Below are 21,024 nucleotides of genomic sequence, written 5' to 3' on the forward strand. Positions count from 1 at the left end.
CCTCCAGAAAGAGTTGGCCTTAAAGAAGGAGTTGTAAGATATTTTCCATTTTAAACAGAGAGTTCCTACTCTTGCTCCCACCTCACCAAGACTTTGCGCTCCCTGCTCTGTGGGGAGATGCTGACAAGGTTTCAGTGCTGCCTTGTGAGCCCTCAAGCCTTTCCAGAGAGTCATTCAGCCCCTCTATAGAAAAAAAAAATATAAATTACAAAGCTACCAGCTACAAATAAAAGGCCCTGAAAATGCTCTACCATCAACCAGGCATATTGACAAGAGATGCTTGCAGCATGGGGATTCCCTACCAAAAAAATCCCACCCCACTTTACAATTTTTCCTCCCTTTGCCTTGTGGATGGGTCTGAAATCAGAGCTGCTGATCTTGTCCTGTCCTGCCAGGGAGGAGAGGACCACCACCACCATCAGTGTTTCCCTAAGGCAAGTGTTGCCTGGCAGGGTAGACAACTCTGCCTTGGAGATAGTCAAGGTGACCTCAGCAGAGGAGGGAGTAGCCAACGCCATATAATCTCTAGTGTCAGCAGGTGACATTGCTATTACTTCATCTCTGCACCCCTACGGCTGATGGGAGCTGAAATCTGCAGGATCTCTGGCCCCAGAGCAGGGCAGGCATCTTGGGATGAGATGATCTCTATCTCTGAAGCTGCTGCACTCACTGGAACTTGAACTGTTCAACTCCTTCTGCCTTCTGATTCCTAGCAAGGTTGTTAAAAGGAGATAAAAAAAAAAATAAATTTACTCTGGGTCTAGGATAGTGTCAGTAAGAGTAAATGAGTTATGCTATCCAACTTTTCAACACCAATTTATAATCCTAGACAATGAAGTAATTATTTTTCAGAGCTCTTCCAGCCTCAGGATATCTGAGCACAAAAATAAACTGGCAGTGGAAGGGAGTTGAGAAAGGGCAGCCAGCCCTATCAGCAAAGCGGTGCAGCTGACATGGCAACTTGCAGGGCAAATGTCCTGCCACTGGCTCACAGCCCGCTAATTATGGCTGGTTGCATTGCACTGTGTCTGGTTCGTACGGTGGCTCTTCACCAAGAAAAGGAGGTTCCCTGTCTGACACTGCCCCATGGGCTGTGCAAGAGGTTGCTCTTCTCCCACTGAAGCAAGTTATTTTAGGCTCACTGACAGGTTTCATTCTGTTGGACCTTAAAGCTTAATGCATGAAACTGTGGCTGGCTCACACACTCTTCACTACAGATGGAGCCTGAAGGTTGTGCCTGCCCTCACATTTCATCCTGCCCCAGGCTGCAAAAGTTTTAGGAGATGCTAATGCAGCCTTCTGTATCTCCCAGACCTGAGTATTGACTCGCTTCTTGTTTCCAGCCAGTTGGTAAAAAGCCTGGTCCTGGGCTATGAAGGCAGCTCTGCAGACAGACAAGTCCTGCATTTCTCATATATATCTATATGTGCCATGTGTGTATCAAGGAGGCAAGGGCCGTATCCGTGGAGCCCATAATATGGGAACACGGGCGTGGCAGCACAGCAGCTGCCTCTGCTCATACCTAACCTAAAATTCCCCCACTGTGACTTAGTTGCAGTCTAATTAATCTCTGCTCCTGTACAGAAATCAATTTACTGGTTTTACATGTGGACTGAGAACACACAGAAGCTCTTCTTTGTGATTTGTTCTTGATTTCAAGGCAGAAGAGATGTTTTTTAAAACCCACATGCATGGGGTGAGTACAGGAGTGAACATGATGCTTTCCAGGGCTAAGATACCTAGTGCTCATTGTCAGGAGAATTAAGATTCAAGGAATCACAGAATCAAAGAATCTCAAGGGCTGGAAGGGATCTTGAAAGATCATCTAGTCCACCCGCCCTCTGCCAGAGTAGGGCAGCTAGAGTAGGTCACACAGGAACTCATCCAGATGGATTTTGAATGTCTCTAGGTAAGGAGACTCAACAACTCATCTGGGCAGCCTGTTCCAGTGCTCCATTACCCTCACAGTGAAGAAATTCTTCTTTGTATTTCTTTGGAACCTTTTATGTTCCATTTTATATCCATTGCCTCTTGTTTTATCATTGAACATCGAGAAGAGTCTGGCTCCATCCTTCTAACATCCACCCTTTATGTATCTGTAAAGATTCATGTTTTCAATAGCAAACATGTGCTGGAACCATAAAACTTTGGCCTGGAAGGGGATGCACAAGGTCATCATGTCCTTTTCTACATCAGCATAAGACTTTTCCTGCAGCTCTTTGCTAGCAGATTTCCAACCTGCTGCATGTTCCCTCCCACCTCAGAGGTGACTGCAAACACAACAGTGCACTTGGCCTTGCATTTCCTTTCCTTGGTAGCTGGCCGATGCTCACATCATGTTTCTCATTCCTCCTTTTTGCTCCACCCCCTTCGTATCCCCACACTCCCATCTCTTCTCGTGGATGTCCTGCCCTGACCCTTTGCTGCACATGGATTTTGGCTCTTCCTGCTCTTGGCGCATTGGAAAGACTTCAGGCAGTGATGACGAGCTGCCTGGGAATCCTGTTTTACACCTCCAGCCCCAGGTGATGCGCTCTGAGGTCAGAGTGTACCTCCCAGACCAAGTCATCCTCTCTCTACTCCTTCCAGTGAGCATGGAGAGATAGCTGCAATGAGAAGGGTCATCACTGCAGAAGGAAAGCCGCATCCCTCCAGGACTGGGGCAGGATAGCATCCCTGAGGGTGATGCACAGAGAAGCAGTCCCCCTGCTCCACCCCATGCTCCCCCCAGCACACCTCCCATTGCCACGCTAATGAGCAACAGCTCAAAGTACGCTTGAACTTTGCTCACTTTTCTCACATTTTGAGGAGATTAGCAGAGCTGGGTTTGCTGTCAGTAGCAAAGGTTTCCTACCTGCCTTGCCTCGCTAATAAAATCACTACCAGAAAACCACAGGGCAGGTGGGACAGTCATAGCTACACAAGTGCTGGATTTTTCTCAGTCCCCCTGTGTTGACATAATAGATTTTGTTTGCATGTTTTGCTGAGTCTAGGCATACAACCCTATTGCACCACAGTGCTCTGCCCAGCACTGACTGAGGACAAGCCAGAACATGGGTGCCATCACAGCTGGCTCCCACACAGACAGTACAAATGAAATCCTGTCTTGTAGATGCTTTTATAATTCCCAGAGGATAGTCAAAAGGCTTTATCAGTGGTGGGTTGCAAGGTGAGGTGTGGCATACTGGGTAGCCAAGGTAGAGATGATGTACTGAAATAAATGATGCTTCCTCCATCAGGCCATATTGTAGCTGACCTGGGGAAGCAGGTCAGGAATGGAAGCACAAAACTTGGCCCATGACGATGAGAGGAATAGCTGTTTTGCACAAACAGAGCAACAAGGTGTATGTGGGGTTCTGGTAACAGAGCTCTTCTGTAGCTGAGAAACCTCTTCCAAGTCTCATGCAGAGATTCATGGCTGCAAATCAACCTCCTGACTTATCTAGTTCGGGAGACTAGCCTTTAAAAACACTTATGTTTCCAACTGGCAGATTATTTACTTGCAACTCTTGTTGTCTGAGTGTGTGGTGCTGCTGCTGTTCCCCCTCAGCAGGCCCATGGCTAGCAAAGAAGTCCTTGAAATCCCAGAGGTAACTGTTGGCCTCTTTGCCACTCTTCTGGGCAGACAGGCAGTTACCTGTTTGTACATATATTAAATAATTGCAGGGCTCAAAGCACTCAAAAAGCATTGAAGTTAATATGATTTTTCTAGTTTTTCAGCAGAGAAAGGACTCATTGGCCTGCCCTGGCCCTCATCGCGCTCCTTTGACCCTCCCATAAATTGTTGTAGACCCCTGTTGACTTGGCCTAAAGTTTTTGGGATTTTGGTTCTGATTTTTTTTCTTATTTCTTTTTCCTTTTTAAAAATTATTTTTCTTCCTTTTATTTATTCTTTCATACACGTACCTATTAGTTCTTTTTTTTTCTTTTTCCTTTTCTCTTTTTTATTTTATTTTTCTTCCTTTTTTGTTTTTAGTTCTCACTTTTCTTGTGCTGCCTTTTCTCCCCTTCCCTCTTCAGTCAGGCTGGCAGCACCCCAGCCATGAGGTAATGCAGCTTGCTGCTGGGTCCCGGATATGCGTGGGAGACAGTGAGACAATGCTCAGCTGTGGCTCAGCTTAGCGCTGGCCACAGCTGGGGTCCAGCCTCAGCCCCACAAGTGTGGGGCTACCATGTGCTGCCAGTGCCAGGACAGGAGAGGGGTAGATCCAGACAAACAAGTGCTCACTTTCCTGGTGCTGGTGGAAGAAAGAATTCCAAAAATTAGATAGACTGTGTCTAGGATTGGTCCTGGATGGAGGATGGAGGGATCTGGCTGCCACAAGGCCAAGGTGATGGGTCCTGGGGTCTGGCTCAAGCCCACCCCATTGTGAGGAGTTAAAACCTGTGGGAAGGGGTTGAGCAAAGTGTAAACCTTGCAAGTCCTGCTAGGCTGATGGCAACAGGATGGCATGAAATCACCAGCACAGGGAAGTGTTGGTAGCTGCCAGAGGGACGGATGGGTGAGCTGGCAACAGAGTAAGGGGGCCATGGAGAAGTAAATGGCTCTGGTGTGCTGGTAGTGCCTTGCTGCTTGCAATAGCACTCACTCCTCTATAAGCTGCCCTTTAACTTTGCAAATACACATCTCTTCAGACTCCTCAACAAAATCTTTTTAAAGAAATCAAGGGAGCATTTGGGCAGCTTCATACATTTAAAGGAGGACCTTCTGGCTACCAAGGTCTGAGGTGGCTAAGCCACCAAGCTACCTCTCAGGAAGAGCAGTGGGCAATGAGGGGTCTCAATGGCTTGTAGTGGGCACAGAGCATCTCACAGGAATGGGACAACTGGGCAGCTGCATAGTGGCTTGTAGGGAGATGTGATGTGCACTGTAAAAGCCAGATGCCCTTTGGGGTCCAGGCTTATTGCTTTCTTGGCTGATTGTGTTCTCCTCTGTTCCCATCCTATTGCTCATGTCTGTGGTGTATCCTCCAGCTGCTGAGCAGCATGAACAAACCTCTGTTGTACATTTTAATGTTTGATTATGTATTTGCCTGTTGACAACTCCGAAAATAAGGCAACTGGATGTTATTCCTAGGGGATGACATCAGAGACAAATTTTAATTGCACCGTCTCCTTTAGGATAACCACCTCAATCTATGTGCAGGTAGCTTCCTAACATATCCGTAAACTTTCACAAAAGTTCTTGGAATAAGCGTTCGCTTGTTTGAAATAATAAAAATTGCACTTGAGTGAGAGGGAGATCACCTCAGGCACAGATGTAGTGATGCACAGAAATGTGTATGTAAAGGAAGGAAAACACCTCCCCAGCCCCTCTTCCACTTGACTGTGTCTCTCTTGCATCTCTTGCTCCACATCTGCATGTCCTATCTGCTACCCTTGCCTCTGTGCAATACAAACTGGCGCAGGTTTTACTTCAAAATACCCTAAGAAATGGAATTCCCTGTTGTCCCCAAGCGCTGGGAGCTCTTTGAAGCAAAGAAAAGTATGAGCAGGAGGCCTGGAAGATGCTCTCTCCTGTTCAGCCTGCACATATTCAACTTCCAGGAGATGGACCTCAGAGAAAAATAATGACCAATGGAGAATTATTTGTCTCCTGTGATCGAAGACTGTGCTGGCAGAGTCCTGTAATGGCATTCAGTGGGAAGCTCACTGCAAGATGCCCCTTGGGCACCATGCCATCTTCCAAAGACCACTATGGACTGCTAGTGATATTTCCAGGTCTTTACAGCTGGGCAATAGCAGTGATCTCCTGAGAGAGCCTGATGTCACATGATTTCTCATCTTGATTTATAGAGCAGTGGTCTGGATGTGCTTCAAACTTCAGGCTGCTTTTTCCAAACAGAGTTGTTGCTCAGGATTTTTGCCTTTTTTCTCTTTTTCTGGACGCTCCCCCAGTGCTTGTGCAATTGCTGACCCTTTGTAGACATGTCTGTGAAAAATGCAGAGATTTCCTGAGAGCAGTGAGTGGAAATTCCTGAGATTTCTGGTGCCGACAGATGCATATGGAGCTGGGGCTGGGGAATAGGAGACAACAGTCTAGGAGATGCCTTTTCTGCAGAAACAAATCCTTTCTGCTCATTCTCTTTAGCTTGCATCTGCAAAAGGTTTATTCACCCCATTGTAAACTAGAAATGTGTATAGATCTGGAGGCACTGGTGGGATGCAAGGCATTGCAGCACTCCAGGGTAGTGAGGGAGGATTTAGAAATCCAGTCAGGATTAGGCCCCAAATGAGGAGATGCCCCTGCACAGGGCAACCTGTCTGGGAGGTTTGAGTCCAAGTCTGCAAGGAGGGAAGCTGGGATCACAGGCACCTGGGCATCAGAGCAACACTGCTTCGGTAAATCCTTGAGTGCTTCTGGAAGAGAGCTGAGCTTACCACTTACAGTCACAGACTGTTAAGGAAAATCACATGAGGGGATGTTCTCCTCTTCATCTTTACGTGACCACCAGCATTAGACATCCGTGTGATGGAACACAGCTGTAGGGACAGTGCAGAGGGCTGACCAGAGTCCAGCCTGCTCTTTTGCAATGAATTTGGCTTCAGACTACAAACAAAATTGTCTTTTTATTCCCCCAAACAAAAATTAAGTAAAGGAAAGAAAAAAAGGAGGCAGCAGTCCAGCAGCTGCCTGTTGCAGCAGCAGTAGAAGAGGGGTGGAAAAGAGAGGCCATTTTCAGTGTGCTGCTTCCTAATCAAGAGATGCTCAAATGCTGATGGCCAAAACTGAGGTCTCAAACTGGAACTTTGAATGGAGGGGGATCAAATGGGACGCTTTAGAGGGAAGAAAAAGGCAATTGAAGGGGAAAGGCACCTTTTGGAGTGTTAAAGGGAGATTTGCAGGTGATAGTCACTGGTTCCTGAAGGTGTGATGTGCTGCAAGCCCAAGGTGGGAAGGGTCAGTATCCATTTGCCTACACTTACACCCCTTCCCAAGACCTCTGGGGCTGGCCTGAGCAAGAAGCAGGAAAATGCAGCAGGTAGAGCTTTGATCAGACTGGGGGAAAAGTGCTAAAAATGAGAGGTAACCCTCTTTAGTCTGGGGTTAACCCTATCACTGAGCCCATGCTGGCATGACACCTGGCATCCTTTCTTGCATCCCACTGTCAGGATTAAGCTGGCTTTAATACCAAGCACTTCAGAGCTCCTTAAGTTTTTCCAAACAGCAGATACTTTTCTGGAACTAACAACGTTTTTGCACTTTGCTGCTGAGCCTGGCTAATCCACCCTATCCTGCCGGGAAGTGAGGGAAAAGGGCTCTTCAGGCTGCATTGTGAGGATGCTCTGTCTTGGTGTGTTTCAAGAAACAATTGCCCTTGGGAGGAAAATGATAATTCTTGCTGGAAGAATAAGTATAATTACTAAGATCATAGGCAATAAGCAGAGATTGCCTAATGCAGCTGTTAGGAGCCCTGAGGCTCCAAGCTGCACTTAGTCTGTGTTATACTACTGTGTAACGAGCTCTGACTGTTCTCAGAGACCTTGTGGGCTTGTCCACTGAAGTTTTTTAGGGTAACATTTGCATTTTGAGGTTCTTCGTTGGACAGGTGGCTGCTTTTAGTCCCAGATTTACACCTACACCCTTTTCTGCATTGGCAGGCTTTTAAGTGTGAAGGAGCAAAGCCTCCAGGCTGCTTCTGGAGGTGCTCCCCTGCCCTTCTCCCATGGCTTTTTCCATCTTGGGGGAGAAATAGTATTAAATAAAATCACTAATCTCAGGAAGAGCCAGTTTGGGACTACCTGCATCCACTACTGAGGTGGCACTGAAGGCCACGGTCTGCATCCCAAGGAAGGGAACTGGAGGAGTAGAGAAAGCACAGAGAAAATGAAGGAGTCTTGTGATGCAGCCAGGATTGGTGGAGATTTTGAGTAATTATTTTGGAGACAGATTCAGAATCTGATAACTTTCTGCTGTGTGTTAAACAATCAATCGGTCCATCCAAAATCCGTCCTTGCATCACTCTGAGTGCTACCAGCTCAGGAAGTCCATGAGCTGGAGGTTTCACCAGTGTCCCGGGCAGGAGAAGAGGGTTGACCTCACTGGCTTTTCCAAAATCATTTCTCTTTTTAAGCAGCCCTGAAAAAAATGAACTGAGGCAAAATGTAATGTCTTGGAGCATTGGAGCTGCGAGTTAATGCGAAAGGTCAGGCTCACAGTATTTAATCCTCCTGCTGCAAAACACCACTTTTAAACCATTGATCATCTTAGAAAATCTTTCTTGACACAAAAATTGCCTGATTTCCAGGGAAAAAAAGTGTGAGCAGTGAGTGAGCAGATTTAGCCTTCCTTTCCAAATGGCATTTGTTTAAACTTTTAGTTGTTTAGGTGGTAATGCTGTCAACCAAGACTTACGTGTGCTGCCGTTACACCATCAGTAACTACAAGGACGCTTTGAGGGCTGGAGTGCTTAAGTAGCAATGAGTTGGGCAGGGGAGACTGAGACACATGCCATATAAGAGAGTATTTCCAAATACAAGAGGGAATTCCAAAGGAGGCCGTGTCAAGGATTCTGCAATATTCCAGTCAACCTAATGCAATGCCCATTTATTTTTCATTAACCTCCAACGCAACCACCCTGTCTGCAGAATTAATCAGTGCTGGAAAGCTAGACAAGTACTATAGAAATTATAAACTACTGCTTTCATCCCTAACAACATTTTTTTCAGGCCTTTCAGTTCACTGATCATACTCACAATCTTGCAGATCCCACTTAAAAGCTTTATATATTCATTTGCATATATGCTTAAATAACTTCAACCTTTTTTCAAGAGTGGCCTTTGCCCACTAGGCTCTCCTTAAATTGAGACACTCATGTCTCAAATGAGATTCCCTGCAGCACACTGGGGTGCTTTCATGCCAGGCTGGGAAAATATTTTTTATGGGTTTGAGAGATGAATGTAATTCCCAGGGTGTTTCCCTGCCTGTCTAGGCACTGGGCTAGCAGACTGCATGCTTCAGGCCCTCGGTTTGGAAATCCCCATTGCTTGCACTGGGCTGTGAAACCACACAGTGTAGCCACCCCTCGGCACAGCATTCCCAAAAGATTTTCATCACGGGTGGTCAAAAGTCACTCCTTCCCTGGGTGACAGCACGCATCTCTCTCCCATGTCTCTCTCCTGTGTGTTTCACTCCCTGGATGTGAAAAATCCCAAAAGTGGGGTGCCTTGGCCTCCTGCTCTCATTCCCCCTCTCCCAGCCTCAGTTTCCTGGAGACCGTGGCCATGCCTACGTGCAAATTTTCAATCATCTGCCCAGCTTATATATTTGTAATACCAGAATTTCATAGAGTAATACAGTGAAGTCATCACAGCAGCCTACATTTTTATTTCAATGTGGTCACTATAGCAGCAAAGGTTAAAACAAAACATATAGTTCACCAAAGCAAAGTTTCCTGGCTAGATGGTGCTCATTTTCTTTATGAGCTGGCTTTGGAAGACAGCAGAGTGGCAGCTAATGGAAACTTGAACGTCTTTCTCTCTTCCTTGCCTGCTCCCCCATCTCTGCAGCAATCAAGATAAAGGTTAGACATCTGGTTCAGATCTGCTCTGTTTAACCAAAGAAAAGGCCCGCTCCTGCTGTCTCTTAAATCACACCACAGCTGGACCACAGCCCCAACTATTTTCTGGGGCTATTTACCCCGACACATTCAATTTAGCCATGGGTTTGCTTTTGGAAAGGCTATGCTTCAAGCTAGCTGCTTGCTGCCGTTTTGTTAGCAGTCCCCATCTGTTGGGCAGGGGCTCTGGGTTGAGAAATTATTATGAGTTTAAAATTATCTGGGGATTTAAAGCTTCTTTGTGGGAGATGTGTGGCTACCTGAGCTCATGGAAATGGTGCTTGCTTGTGGTGAGCTTTCTGCATGATGCTGCAGCCTGGGAGCCACCATCCTGGCCTAAATTGCTTATGGGCACTCAGGGGCTGTAACTCAAAGGCAGAAATCCAGAGTCTTCCAAATCCCCTTATCTCAGCTTATCCTCTCCTTAGTACTCCAAGTTTTAATGACTTTATGACTTGGACATGCATTATTTTCAATGACCCCAAAGTGGGAGGACTGGCTGATTCCCCAGAAGGCTGTGCTGCCATTCAGCGGGATCTCGACCAGCTTGAGAGTTGGGCAGAGAGGAACCTCATGAGGTTCAACAAGGACAAGTACACCTGGGGAGGAACAACCCCATGCACCAGTACAGGCTGGGAGTGGCCTGCTGGAGAGCAGCTCTGCAGAGAGAGACCTGGGAATCCTGGCTGATAATAAACAAACCATGAGCCAGCAATGTGCCCTGGGACTGTTCAGCCTGGAGAAGAGAAGACTTGAGGGAGGACCTCATTAATACTTACAAGTATTTAAAAGGTGTATGTCAAGAGCATGGGACAACACTTTTTTTTCTGTAGTGTTCAGTGATAGGACAAGGGGTAATGGACAAAAGCTGGAACACAAGAAGTTTCATCTAAATTTCAGGAAAAACTACTTTATTCTGAGTGTGAGGGAGCCCTAGCACTGGCTGCCCAAGGCGGTTGTGGAGTCTCCTTCTCTGGAGGCTTCAAAACTCATCTAGATGTGTTCCTGTGTGACCTGATATAGGTGACCCTGCTTTATCATGCAGTTGGACTGGTTGATCTCTAGAGGTCCTTTCCAACACCCACCATTCTGAGATTCTGTGATTTACATCTCACAGGCAGGAGACTGAAGAATGTAGGGATGATGTAGGATGATGTAGGGTGATGGCCACACAGAAGACTTGTTGCTGAGGAAACACCCATATTTATGTCTCAATTATCTGAAGACTCTTTTTTCCAGGCTCAGTTGCTTCCCGTTTATTTATATCTATGCTGAAGCATGGAGTTAGTGTCCTAATTTCCAGGAACACTCAGCGTGGAAGACAACCTTTTCATTAAACTCTTGACCTCGCAATGTCAACACTCATGATGTAGGGCATTACTCTGGCCTGATGTTGCTGGAAAACTTGCTTTCGCTGAACAGAACTAGGCAGGTACATGTGTAGGTCTCTGTACTTTTAGACTGCCTTCTTTCACTGATGTAATAAATTTAATACTGGCTAATAAAATGTGTCAGAGCCACTTTGCTTCTCCTTGTAAAAGTTTCCCAAGAAAGCTATGATTAAATGCAAAGCTACAGCATTAAGAGAACCTAACCAAACATTAAATGCCAGTGCTATTCTAAATTTAAGGGTCTGGCTGCAATATGTAACTCTTCCTACATGTCCTACTCTTCATTTTTACAGTACCATTGGTATCATAAAAGCTTATGCCTCTGCACTGGTGTTGAATCGTGTAGTTTTCACTAGTGGACTCAGCTTGCTCACATCCAAGGGCTGCATGTTCATCCAAAACCCTCTGGATTTCAATTAGCACAAGTGAGATTTGAGACTGGCTCTGTAATAGTTTGTCCCAGGGACTGTCCACTGTCACCATTTAAGGCAATTATTATGGAGTTGCTTTAGATAACTGGGGTTTCTGGGAGCAGTTCAGACAAACCTTTGCAGGGCTCATATAGATCAGGTTGCCCCCACCTTGGGGACCCAAATTAAGTCCAAGTGAGTCTTGGATTTAATGCTTTATCTGCAAATCCTAATGCTAATTCTATCCCAGTCAGAAGAGCCAACAGCTCTTATTTTTCCAGTGACCCTCCTCATGGATTGTTTCACATAAGGTTGCTGAGAGGAAGCCACAGTCCAGTCCCATATCCCCTCCTGCATCCACACTTTTGTTTAGGGATGGGTCCTGCTTGCCTAAATCCGAAGCCATACCACAAGTCAAGATATTCAGTGGTGGTTGACAATATCTGCATGGGGTTACAAGACGTGGTAAAAGTTAAGGGGCTCCCACACGGACCATATAAGTGGTGCCCAAGGGTTTCTGAAATGACACATCACACCTAAGGTACTGTCTGCATTGATGTCAGAAGATTCCAGCATCATTTTGAGTCCCACAAGTGAGTGAGTTATGCCAAAACGTGGTCAAGCCTATCTGAAAGGAGATGTAAGCAGGTCAGAGTAGGAGGACAGTGCCACGTTACCCTCTGCACTGACACTGATATTTTTTTACAAGATGTCTTGGCCATTTTGTCTGGCAATGAGAGATCCAGTTTATATGGAGTGATAGTATCTTTTATGAGGCTGTTGTGTCTCAAGGAAGCAGGCTGTCAGGCATGTAAGTCCAAAAGGACCCATAGCCCAAGAGTTTGAGAGCATCAGCCCAACCATGGGACCTGTCCTCCAGTAGCTCACTCAGGGCTCATGCTGAAAGGTAGAGACTTTCTAAATTCTATTGGACCATAAAGCAGGTCTTCACTGGCAGATTGCTTCCAGTGGAGATGGCTATTTCGTAATGTGCTGTCAGCTTATGGAGAAATGCCGAACTTCAGCCCAGCATTTGTCTCTTCTATCTTATTCTCAAGCAGAGGTGGAAGACTGATGCAGGACCTTTCAAAACAGCTGTGGTCATTTTTGAGGCAAGAGATTTAGAATCACAGAATCATAGAATGGTAGGGGTTGGAAGGGACCTTTAGAGATCATCTAGTCCAACCCCCAGGCTGAAGTAGATCAACCTATATCAGGTCGCATAGGAACATGTCCAGGCGGGTCTTGAAGACCTCCAAGGAAGGAGACTCCGCACCTTCCTTGGGCAGCCTGTGCCAGGGCTCCCTCACCTGAACAGTGAAATAGTTTTTTCTTATGTTTAAATGGAACTTTTTGTGTTCCAGCTTCATCCCATTACCCCTTGTCCTGTTGCTAGATACAATAGAAAAAAGGGATGTCCCAACCTCCTGACACCCACCCTTTAGAAACTTGTAAATGTTAGTAAGATCCCCCCTCAGTCTCCTCTTCTCCAGACTAAACAGCCCCAGTTCCTGCAGCCTTTCCTCGTAAGGAAGATGCTTCAGTCCCCTGATCATCTTGGTGGCCCTGTGCTGGACTCTCTCCAGAAGTTCTCTGTCCCTGTTGAGCTGAGGAGCCCAGAACTGGACACAGGACTCCAGATGAGGCCTCACCAGGGCAGAGGGGGAAGAGAACCTGCCTTGACCTGCTGGCCACACTCTTCTTGATGCACCCCAGGATGCCATTGGCCTTCTTGCCACGAAGGCACATTGCTGGCTCATGGTTAGTTTATTGTCAACCAGGACTCCCAGGTCTATCTCTGCAGAGCTGCTCTTCAGCAGGTCAACCCCCAGCCTGTACTGGTGCATAGGGTTGTTCCTTCCCAGATGTAGGACTCTGCATTTGTTCCATTTAGATGGAATCTCTGCCTAAGAAGTCCTACTTAAAGGGCTCTGTCCTTTGGATTACAGCACAGATGTCTGTCCTGAGTTCACCAACACAGTGTCTATATTTCTTTTAGGATGATGCTAAAGAATGGTTTCACAAGGGGATGAGAACTGTTTTGCCACAGCTAATTTATCTGCAGGAAAAACAACTTGAGGGACCAGCGTCTTCACAAAAATTGGTGGAACGTGTCAACTGGAGGGATGCCAGCTGGATCTGGAACACAGGGGTGCTAATAAATGGTGAAGGCCACCCTAAAAAGCAGCAGGATGTGGATCTCAGGGCTAACCATTGGCAACTGGGAGCAGAGCACACTGCTCGGCGCTCTGCAGTCTGGGCTGAGCTATTTTTATTCCTGGTCTGGTCCTGCAGCCACGCTGGCAGATACGCTCCCAGCTGCAGACGACTTCCATGTGTAACCCAGCACGGCCACTGGCTGGAAGCCCAGGGTGTAACGTGCTTCCTTAAAAGGCTCGGGAGAGGCGACTGCAATGCCCCACGGCTCTGGGGATGGGAGGGGATGGGTGGGGGGGAGGCTTTCCAAGCTTCATGTTCCCTTCAACACACTGAAAGCTCAGGCTGGGCCTTCACACTCCAGAATGCTGCACGATCCATTGAAAGCAGCTTTCCTGGGAAACAGGCAGCAGCAGCACTGGGAAAATCCCTCCCATGCTGCAGAGGGATGGGAGGCTGGAGTGAACAGTGATTTGTGGGTCACGTTAACCTAGCTACAATTTTTATACCCCATGAGAGCAAAAGAGAGGGTCTTCAACGTACCCCTCCACACAGTAAAATGCAGGGCTCTGGAGTGGCTGCAGCCAACAATTGGAATCATAAAATAAAAGAGAGTTATCCATTCCCTTTTTTTTTTGTCATGAGCTCAGAGAGGTTGCACAGCTTCCCAAGTGCTGCTGCTAGGGCTTGGCTCCTCCCTGGTTGAGCAGCATCCCTGCCATCCCCTAAGCCTGCACAGCTGGCTGGATACTTATAGGAAGTCTTGGGATCTGGGTTGCTACGTGTGCCAGGAACTGCATGAAAGCTTGGACACTTAAAAACGTAAATCATGGTCTATGAAGACCCGTCTGTAGTGCTTCAGAAAGTAGGACTCCAACGCATGGGGCAGCTGGGCACCATGTTACCTTCTCCTCATTCCAGGCCCACTCTGACCCATAGAAAAAAAAAGACACTGGACAATCCTTTCCAAGATTTCACCACTGCAAGTCTGTTCTAGCTCGAGAAGTGTGTAAATGCACTCTTCCCTGTGGACTTGCTCTGGTTTTGGCATTCTGCTGCCCCTTCTGTGGCATGTGCCTACAAAGCTCGTGTCTGCACTGGGCCATAGGAAGTGTTAGCAAACCTCAACTACAGACCACAGGTGAAGCTCGGGGAAATTTAGGACCCCAGCCTCCCAGCCCAGAGCTGGCTCATGTCCTGGAGGGGTCAAGTTCATCAGCTTTGTGCTTTTAGCTGGGATTTATGGACGGGCAGCGAAACATGCATTGTTTCTGTGAGGTTTGGCTTCCTTGATTGAGCTCAAATAAGGGGAGACATATCCTGGGGTAAAAATCGTCTTGTCTATAGACCATGAAGGAGACACACAAAATTGCCCAGGGGGTCATTGGGCCATGAAGGTTGGAAGGGACCTCCAGATGTCCTTGGTCTAACATCCTGCTCAAAGTAGGGCTAGGCTGCTAAGAGCCATGAGCAGGTGAATTTAAATTTCTCCTAGATGGAGAATTCACAACTGAGACATCTCTGTTTCCACCTTTTTCAAAGCTGGAAAATTCCAGGTTAGCAGCAGCACCTCAGTGTCGTCTCCCTGAATATTCATGCTACTACCCAGCCTCTTTTTAAGGACCACTGGGATTTCCCTCCAAAGAAATGCTTTCCAAATCCTGGGAAAATTACTCCACTGATGCCCACCATGGTTTTTACAAAGACAAACCCAGAAATTTCTCAAAACCTCCATTAAACTTTATTTAAAAGTTCTTTGTATAGACTTCCTGACACAGAATCCACAATAAAAATAAAATCCCCCTCCCACCCACTGCCCCTCCTTCCCCAGATTGTTTTGCTTTGTATTTTATAAAACATATAACATCAGAAGAATGCCAGAGGCATCCCACACCACAATTTAAAAATTTATTAACTGAGGCCTTGGTCCCAGCAGTGCATTTGCATTTGGAAACCTCGCTTCCTTTTCTTTGCTAGTTCAGTTGGCCACATATGTTACAAATGCATACAAAAGATCTAGTTTGAAATCTAATCCAGCAAGAGGACAGAAATAAAAACAAAAAAGGAAGAATGAAAAATTGAACTGCTTGTTTATCAGAATTAGCTACTCTCTTACACAAAGGCTTCCCCTGTAAAGTTATGCTCAGTTATGAAAATAAAAGCAAGCATGTAACAGTTGCAGCAAAATTATTATGATTGGGTTTTTGTCTCATTTCTATGGTGCCTTAGGTAGGCAGACTGCAGGAATTTGAAAGAAAGGGTTATTTAGAGGTGTGTTGAGAGACACCAACAGTCTGCAATTAGGTAAATATTTTGTAATGTTGAAGCTATACAATATAACCTGGACACATGTAGCACTCAGTCCACAAATAGTTTAGCACCATATTGATAAGTCATGCAGCAAAACGCTTTCTTCAAGGTTTGTTTGAAAGTCAAAAGCATGAAATAGTACAGTGCAAGGTAGTCTATACCCTTAGCTTCTAAAGGGGTAAGGTGGCAATGGCTGATGCTCCTGGCTGTCTCAGAGGTATGTGTTGGCAGGTTGCTGGCTCTATGTTCCTATCATCGTCACCACACCGGGGCTGATGTTACCTGAAAAGGTTTGATGGAGAAAAAGAAAATAAACAAGGCTATTCCATTCATGGGAAGCCATGCAGAATACAGAGGGAGGATAAATGGAGTTCATTGCCAGGACTTGTTGTGGAATCCAGAGGACCACAAGCAAGGTCACTACAGCCATGCATGGACTATAATTGCCAGGGACCTGGCTGGGCCCCTCCAGCCACATATCTGCCGCTTACCAGGGACACAGACGCTCTCACAGTGTTTCTGCGTGTTGAATCGGTTCTCATTGCCTCCGCAGCCACCGTACCAGAATCGGGCGCAGCTCTTGGTCTTGGGGTCATAGTACCATTTCAGCACAAAGTTCCTGCAGGGCCCCTCATCTTTTTGCAGCCAGCAGATATCTGTGACTGCAGGTAAAAGAAGGGGCAAGAAGGGTCAGCAGTAGCACTTCTTGGTGAAACACAAACACTCTGAATATATGTGCATGGCAGAGGAGTGCCTATGAGCAGGGCTGGTATGCAAGCTCAGAAAGGCAATCACAGCATAGACGGCACATCATCTGTGACTAAATCCCATCTCTTAGTTTGAAAAGAGGAAGTCTTTCTTTGGAGGTCACCAGCCTGGATCCGCAACCCTCATCTGTGTTGCTGTCATGCATCCACGCAGCAATGCTGAGATGAGAGTGCTGCATGGCAGTGATTATTTGCAAATCTCCTGGATTTGCAGGAAATGAGATGGCAGGTCTCAGAAATGGGAGAGGACTGGCTGGGCTACAAGGGAAAAAGCACTGGCACTAGTATTTTCCCATTAAAAAATACTGACTTTATCCGAAAAGAGAAATCTGAGTAAATATGCTCCCGGACCTAACACACACTGTGCCCTGGCACCCTGCATCCTTTGGTGGGCGAGTGCGGGACAAAATAACAAAGCACTCAGATGCATTAAAATGAAATTGCCAAATACATTATAAAAACAAAGGTTAAAAAAAATCTGATATTAGACCCTACTTTACAATCATCACAAACAAAGCATCCCTTGCACACAGGGGTTTGAGCTCAGCACAGCATAACCATTGACTGTCACAGTTTGTCCTGGAAAAGCCTTCTTACCATAGAGCTGAGTCAGGAAAAGCACTCTCATTGCTGCCACTTCTCAGTGGTACAGCTTCAAGGTGCTGGTGTCCAGCTTTGGCTACGCATAACAATCACGTCATTAGTCAGACAAGTATCAATAAAATAGCCAGCACTGAAAAATGAATGGGAGCAAGGGGGAGTCAGATAGGCAAAGGCAGAATTCTTGCTAGAGAGATATTTGCAACCAGGAGCCCTTTCAAAGGGGGAAAAAAAAAAAACAAAAAGAAAGCCCTTTACCTCCATTTTTTTTCAAAAGCAGAGCTAAATCACAGAATCACAAAACCCATGTGCACAGAGTACACCAGCAATGTCTGCTGGGGAAATTCAGATCTTGGAGTTGTCTTCTGACAATCTTGTCTTAGGATCACACCTTTTGTAAACTGGGTGACAGAAATCAAGCTACTTAACTGACTCATCTGAAATGGTAAACAGCCCTAAGCTTTCTACAGAATCCTTGCAATCACACAGGGCCCCCAGAAATAGCTCTTTGGTAGCAGCAAAGAGCCTGAACTACCAGTAATCCCCAGACCACTCATTTGAAGGCAGGATTTTGTGAGATCAAGAGCTCAATGCTGGTAAAAATAGTTTTATATTTACTTTTCTATTATTCTGCCAGTCCTAAGCATTAAGAAAAAGCAATTAGTCACTAATAGCAAGGAGATGAGAGATCTTGGTAGGTCTCTGTCCTACCACAACCAGAGCCCCAACATATCCCCAAAGAAACATAGGAAAGAATATATAGACACAGGGTGAATATATAAAAAGTGCATTTGGCAGTAAGTTTCTTTGGGACCTCATGAAAGCAAAGACATACTAAATCCTTCTAAAGTTTTCACAGCAAGAAGAGCCCAGAAGATTATCCCTGAAATCCCAAGTAGAAAGTAGGTCTGGCAACTGACCCGAGGCAATAAGAAAGACCCGTAGTGGGTTTACTTTAAAGGAAATTGCAGCTAGTGCTGGCAGCTGCCCTGACCCCAGAAATGTTGCTGTGAGCCTGGGATGCTGCTGGGATCAGAGAATCCCAGAATCATAGAATGGTAGGCATTGGAAGGAATCTCTAAAGGACATCTAGTCTAAACACCTGCTCAAGTAGGTCCACCTCAAAGAGGTCGCACAGGAACACATTCAGGTTGGTTTTGAAAACCTCCAGAGAAGGAGACTCCACACCCTCCCTGGGCCAGTGCTCCATCACCCTCCGAATAAAGCAGTTATTCCTGAAGTGGAACTTGTTTCCCAGCATTTGTCCCTTAACCCTTGTCCTATCACTGGACATTACAGAAAAAAAGTGTCGCCCAATCCTCTTGAAATCCACCTTTTAAATACTTTAAAGTATTAATTAGATCACCTCTCAGTCTCCTCCAGACTAAACAGCCCCAGCTCCTGCAGCCTTTCCTCATAAGGAAGATGCTTCAGTCCCCTGATCATCTTGATAACCCTGCACTGGACTCTCTCCAGACGTTCTCTGTCCCTCTTGAGCTGAGGAGCCCAAAACTGGACACAGGACTCCAGGTGAGGTCTCACCAGGGCAGAGCAGAGAGGGAGGAGAATCTCCCTTGAACTGCTGGCCACACTTTTCTTGATGCATCCCAAGATGCCATTGGCCTTCTTGGCCACTAGGGCACATTGCTGGCTCATGGTTAGTTTATTGTCAACCAGGACTCCCAGGTCTCTCTCTGCAGAGCTGCTCTCCAACAGTTCGACTCCCAGCCTGTACTGGTGCAGGGGGTTGTTCCTCCCCAGATGCAGGACTCTGCACTTGTCCTTGATGAACCTCATGAAGTTCCTCTCTACCCAACTCTCAAGGTGGTCGAGATGCTGCTGAATGGCAGCACAGCCTTCTGGGGAATCAGCCAGTCCTCCCAGTGTGGTGTCATCAGCCAACTTGCTGAGGGTACACTCTGTTCCCTCATCCAGGTCATTGATGAAGATATTGAACAAGACTGGCCCCAGAACCCATCCCTGTGGAACTCCACTGGCCACAGGCCTCCAACTCGATTCTGTGCCATTGATCACCACCCTCTGTCTGGCTCTGTCATTCAGCCAGCTCTCGATCCACCTCACCGTCCACTTATCCCATCCACACTGTCTGAGCTTTTCTATGAGGATGTAATGGGAGACAGTGTCAAAAGCCTTGCTGAAGTCAAGGTAGATGAATCTGCTGCTCTTCCCTCATGTAGCTATCATAGAAGGCTATCAGGTTGGTTAAACAGGATTTCCCCTTGGTGAATCCATGTTGACTCCCCCTGATAACCACCTTTTCCTTCATATGTTCGGTGGTAACATTCAGAATGAGTTGTTCCATCCCCTTTGCAGGGATGGAGGTGAGGCTGACCAGCCTGTAGTTTCCCGGGTCATCCTTCTTTTCCTTTTTGAAGACTGGAGTCACATTGGCCTTTCTCCAGTTCTCAGGCACCTCATGATGGAAAAATGATGGAAAGTGGCTTAGCAATAACATCAGCCAGCTGCCTCAGCACTCGCGGGTGTATCCCGACAGGTCCCACAGATTTAGGTGTGTTAATCTTGGCCAATAGGTCTCTAACCACATCCTCATCCAGAAAGGGAAAGTCTTTCATTCTCCAGACTATCTCACTATCCTCCAGCGTCTGGGCTTCTGAAGGCCAGCCTTGGCAGAGAAGACTGAGGCAAAGAAGACATGCAGTAGTTTCACCTTCTCTGCAACCTCTGTCGCCAGGACACTCTCCTTGTTCATCAGTGGGTTCACATTCTCCCTAATTTTCCTTTTGCTGCAGATGTATTTGAAAAAACCATTCTTGTTCTCCTTTACTTTGTTTGCCAGGATTAATTCCAAAAAGGGCTTTGGCCTTCCTGGTTTTGTCCCAGCATACTCTAGTGATACTCCTATACTCTTTCAAACAACCAGGTCCTTTTTTCACCTTAAATAGATTTCTTTCTTCTCCTTGAGTAGATCCAGTAGCTCCTTGTTCATCCACACAGGCCTCTTGCCTCCTTTTCCTGATTTTCTACTTGTGGGGACACACTGATCTTGGGCTTGGAGGAAGTGGCACTTGAAGACTGATCAGCTTTCTTGAGCACTCTTACCATCTAGAAGCCTGTCCCATGAGACTCCTCCACGCACGTCTTTGAAAAGGTCAAAGTCAGCTCACCTGAAGTACAGGGTCACAACCTGTCTTGGTTTCCCCCTTCTTCCACACAGGATCCTGAACTCCAGTATCTCATGGTCACTGCAGTCAAGGTTGCCACCAACCTTCACACCCCCTACCAGATCCTCTTTATTTGTCAGCACAAGGTCCAGCAGCACACTCTCCTTGTTGGCTCCTCAACCACTTATGACAGGAAGTTGTCACCAGCCTTCCATAGGAAACTCCTGGACTGTTTGCGCTTGGCTGAGTGGCTTTGCCAAATATCTGAAGCCCTCCATGAGGACCAGGGATTGTGACTGTGAGACACCTCTCAGCTGTCTGTAGAAGGCCCCATCCACTTCCCCTTCCTGATAAGGTGACCTGTAGCAAATTCCCACAGTACTATCACCCACACTACCCTGTCCCTTAATTTTCACCCATAAACATTCAACCCATTTTCAATGGAGGCTGGTGCCTGTTTTGAAACCACCTGTCAATCTCTAGCTCTGCTCCTCTAATACTTTGGCATCTACTAATAGTTTCTTGCAGCATTTTTACCTGATACTGCAGCTCTTGAACTTGATGGCATCTATCACATACACCTTAGCAGGAGATGTACCTAAACACCTCCTGCAATCCACCTGCACGGAAGCATCCTTGCTACCCAGCTCTGTCTGGGTGGATGCATCGATCTTTTACAGGGCATT

General features: G+C 46.5%; 1 protein-coding gene across 2 annotated transcripts in view; it reads right to left on the reverse strand.

The window, feature by feature from the left end:
• Window positions 1-15,348: 15,348 nt before the first annotated feature.
• The window catches only part of COL6A3 (collagen type VI alpha 3 chain), a 59,768-nt gene continuing 54,092 nt past the window's right edge, over window positions 15,349-21,024 (reverse strand). For both annotated transcript variants that reach the window (XM_062002668.1, XM_062002667.1), the window contains 2 exons: window positions 16,320-16,490; window positions 15,349-16,110 (listed from right to left, as the gene is read on the reverse strand). In XM_062002668.1, the coding sequence (XP_061858652.1) occupies window positions 16,070-16,110; window positions 16,320-16,490 (212 nt within the window). In that variant the 3' untranslated portion in view covers window positions 15,349-16,069. The remainder of the gene's footprint in view (window positions 16,111-16,319; window positions 16,491-21,024) is intronic.

Source organism: Colius striatus, chromosome 9 (genome assembly GCF_028858725.1).
Source record: "Colius striatus isolate bColStr4 chromosome 9, bColStr4.1.hap1, whole genome shotgun sequence".
NCBI classification, from domain to species: Eukaryota; Metazoa; Chordata; class Aves; order Coliiformes; family Coliidae; genus Colius; species Colius striatus.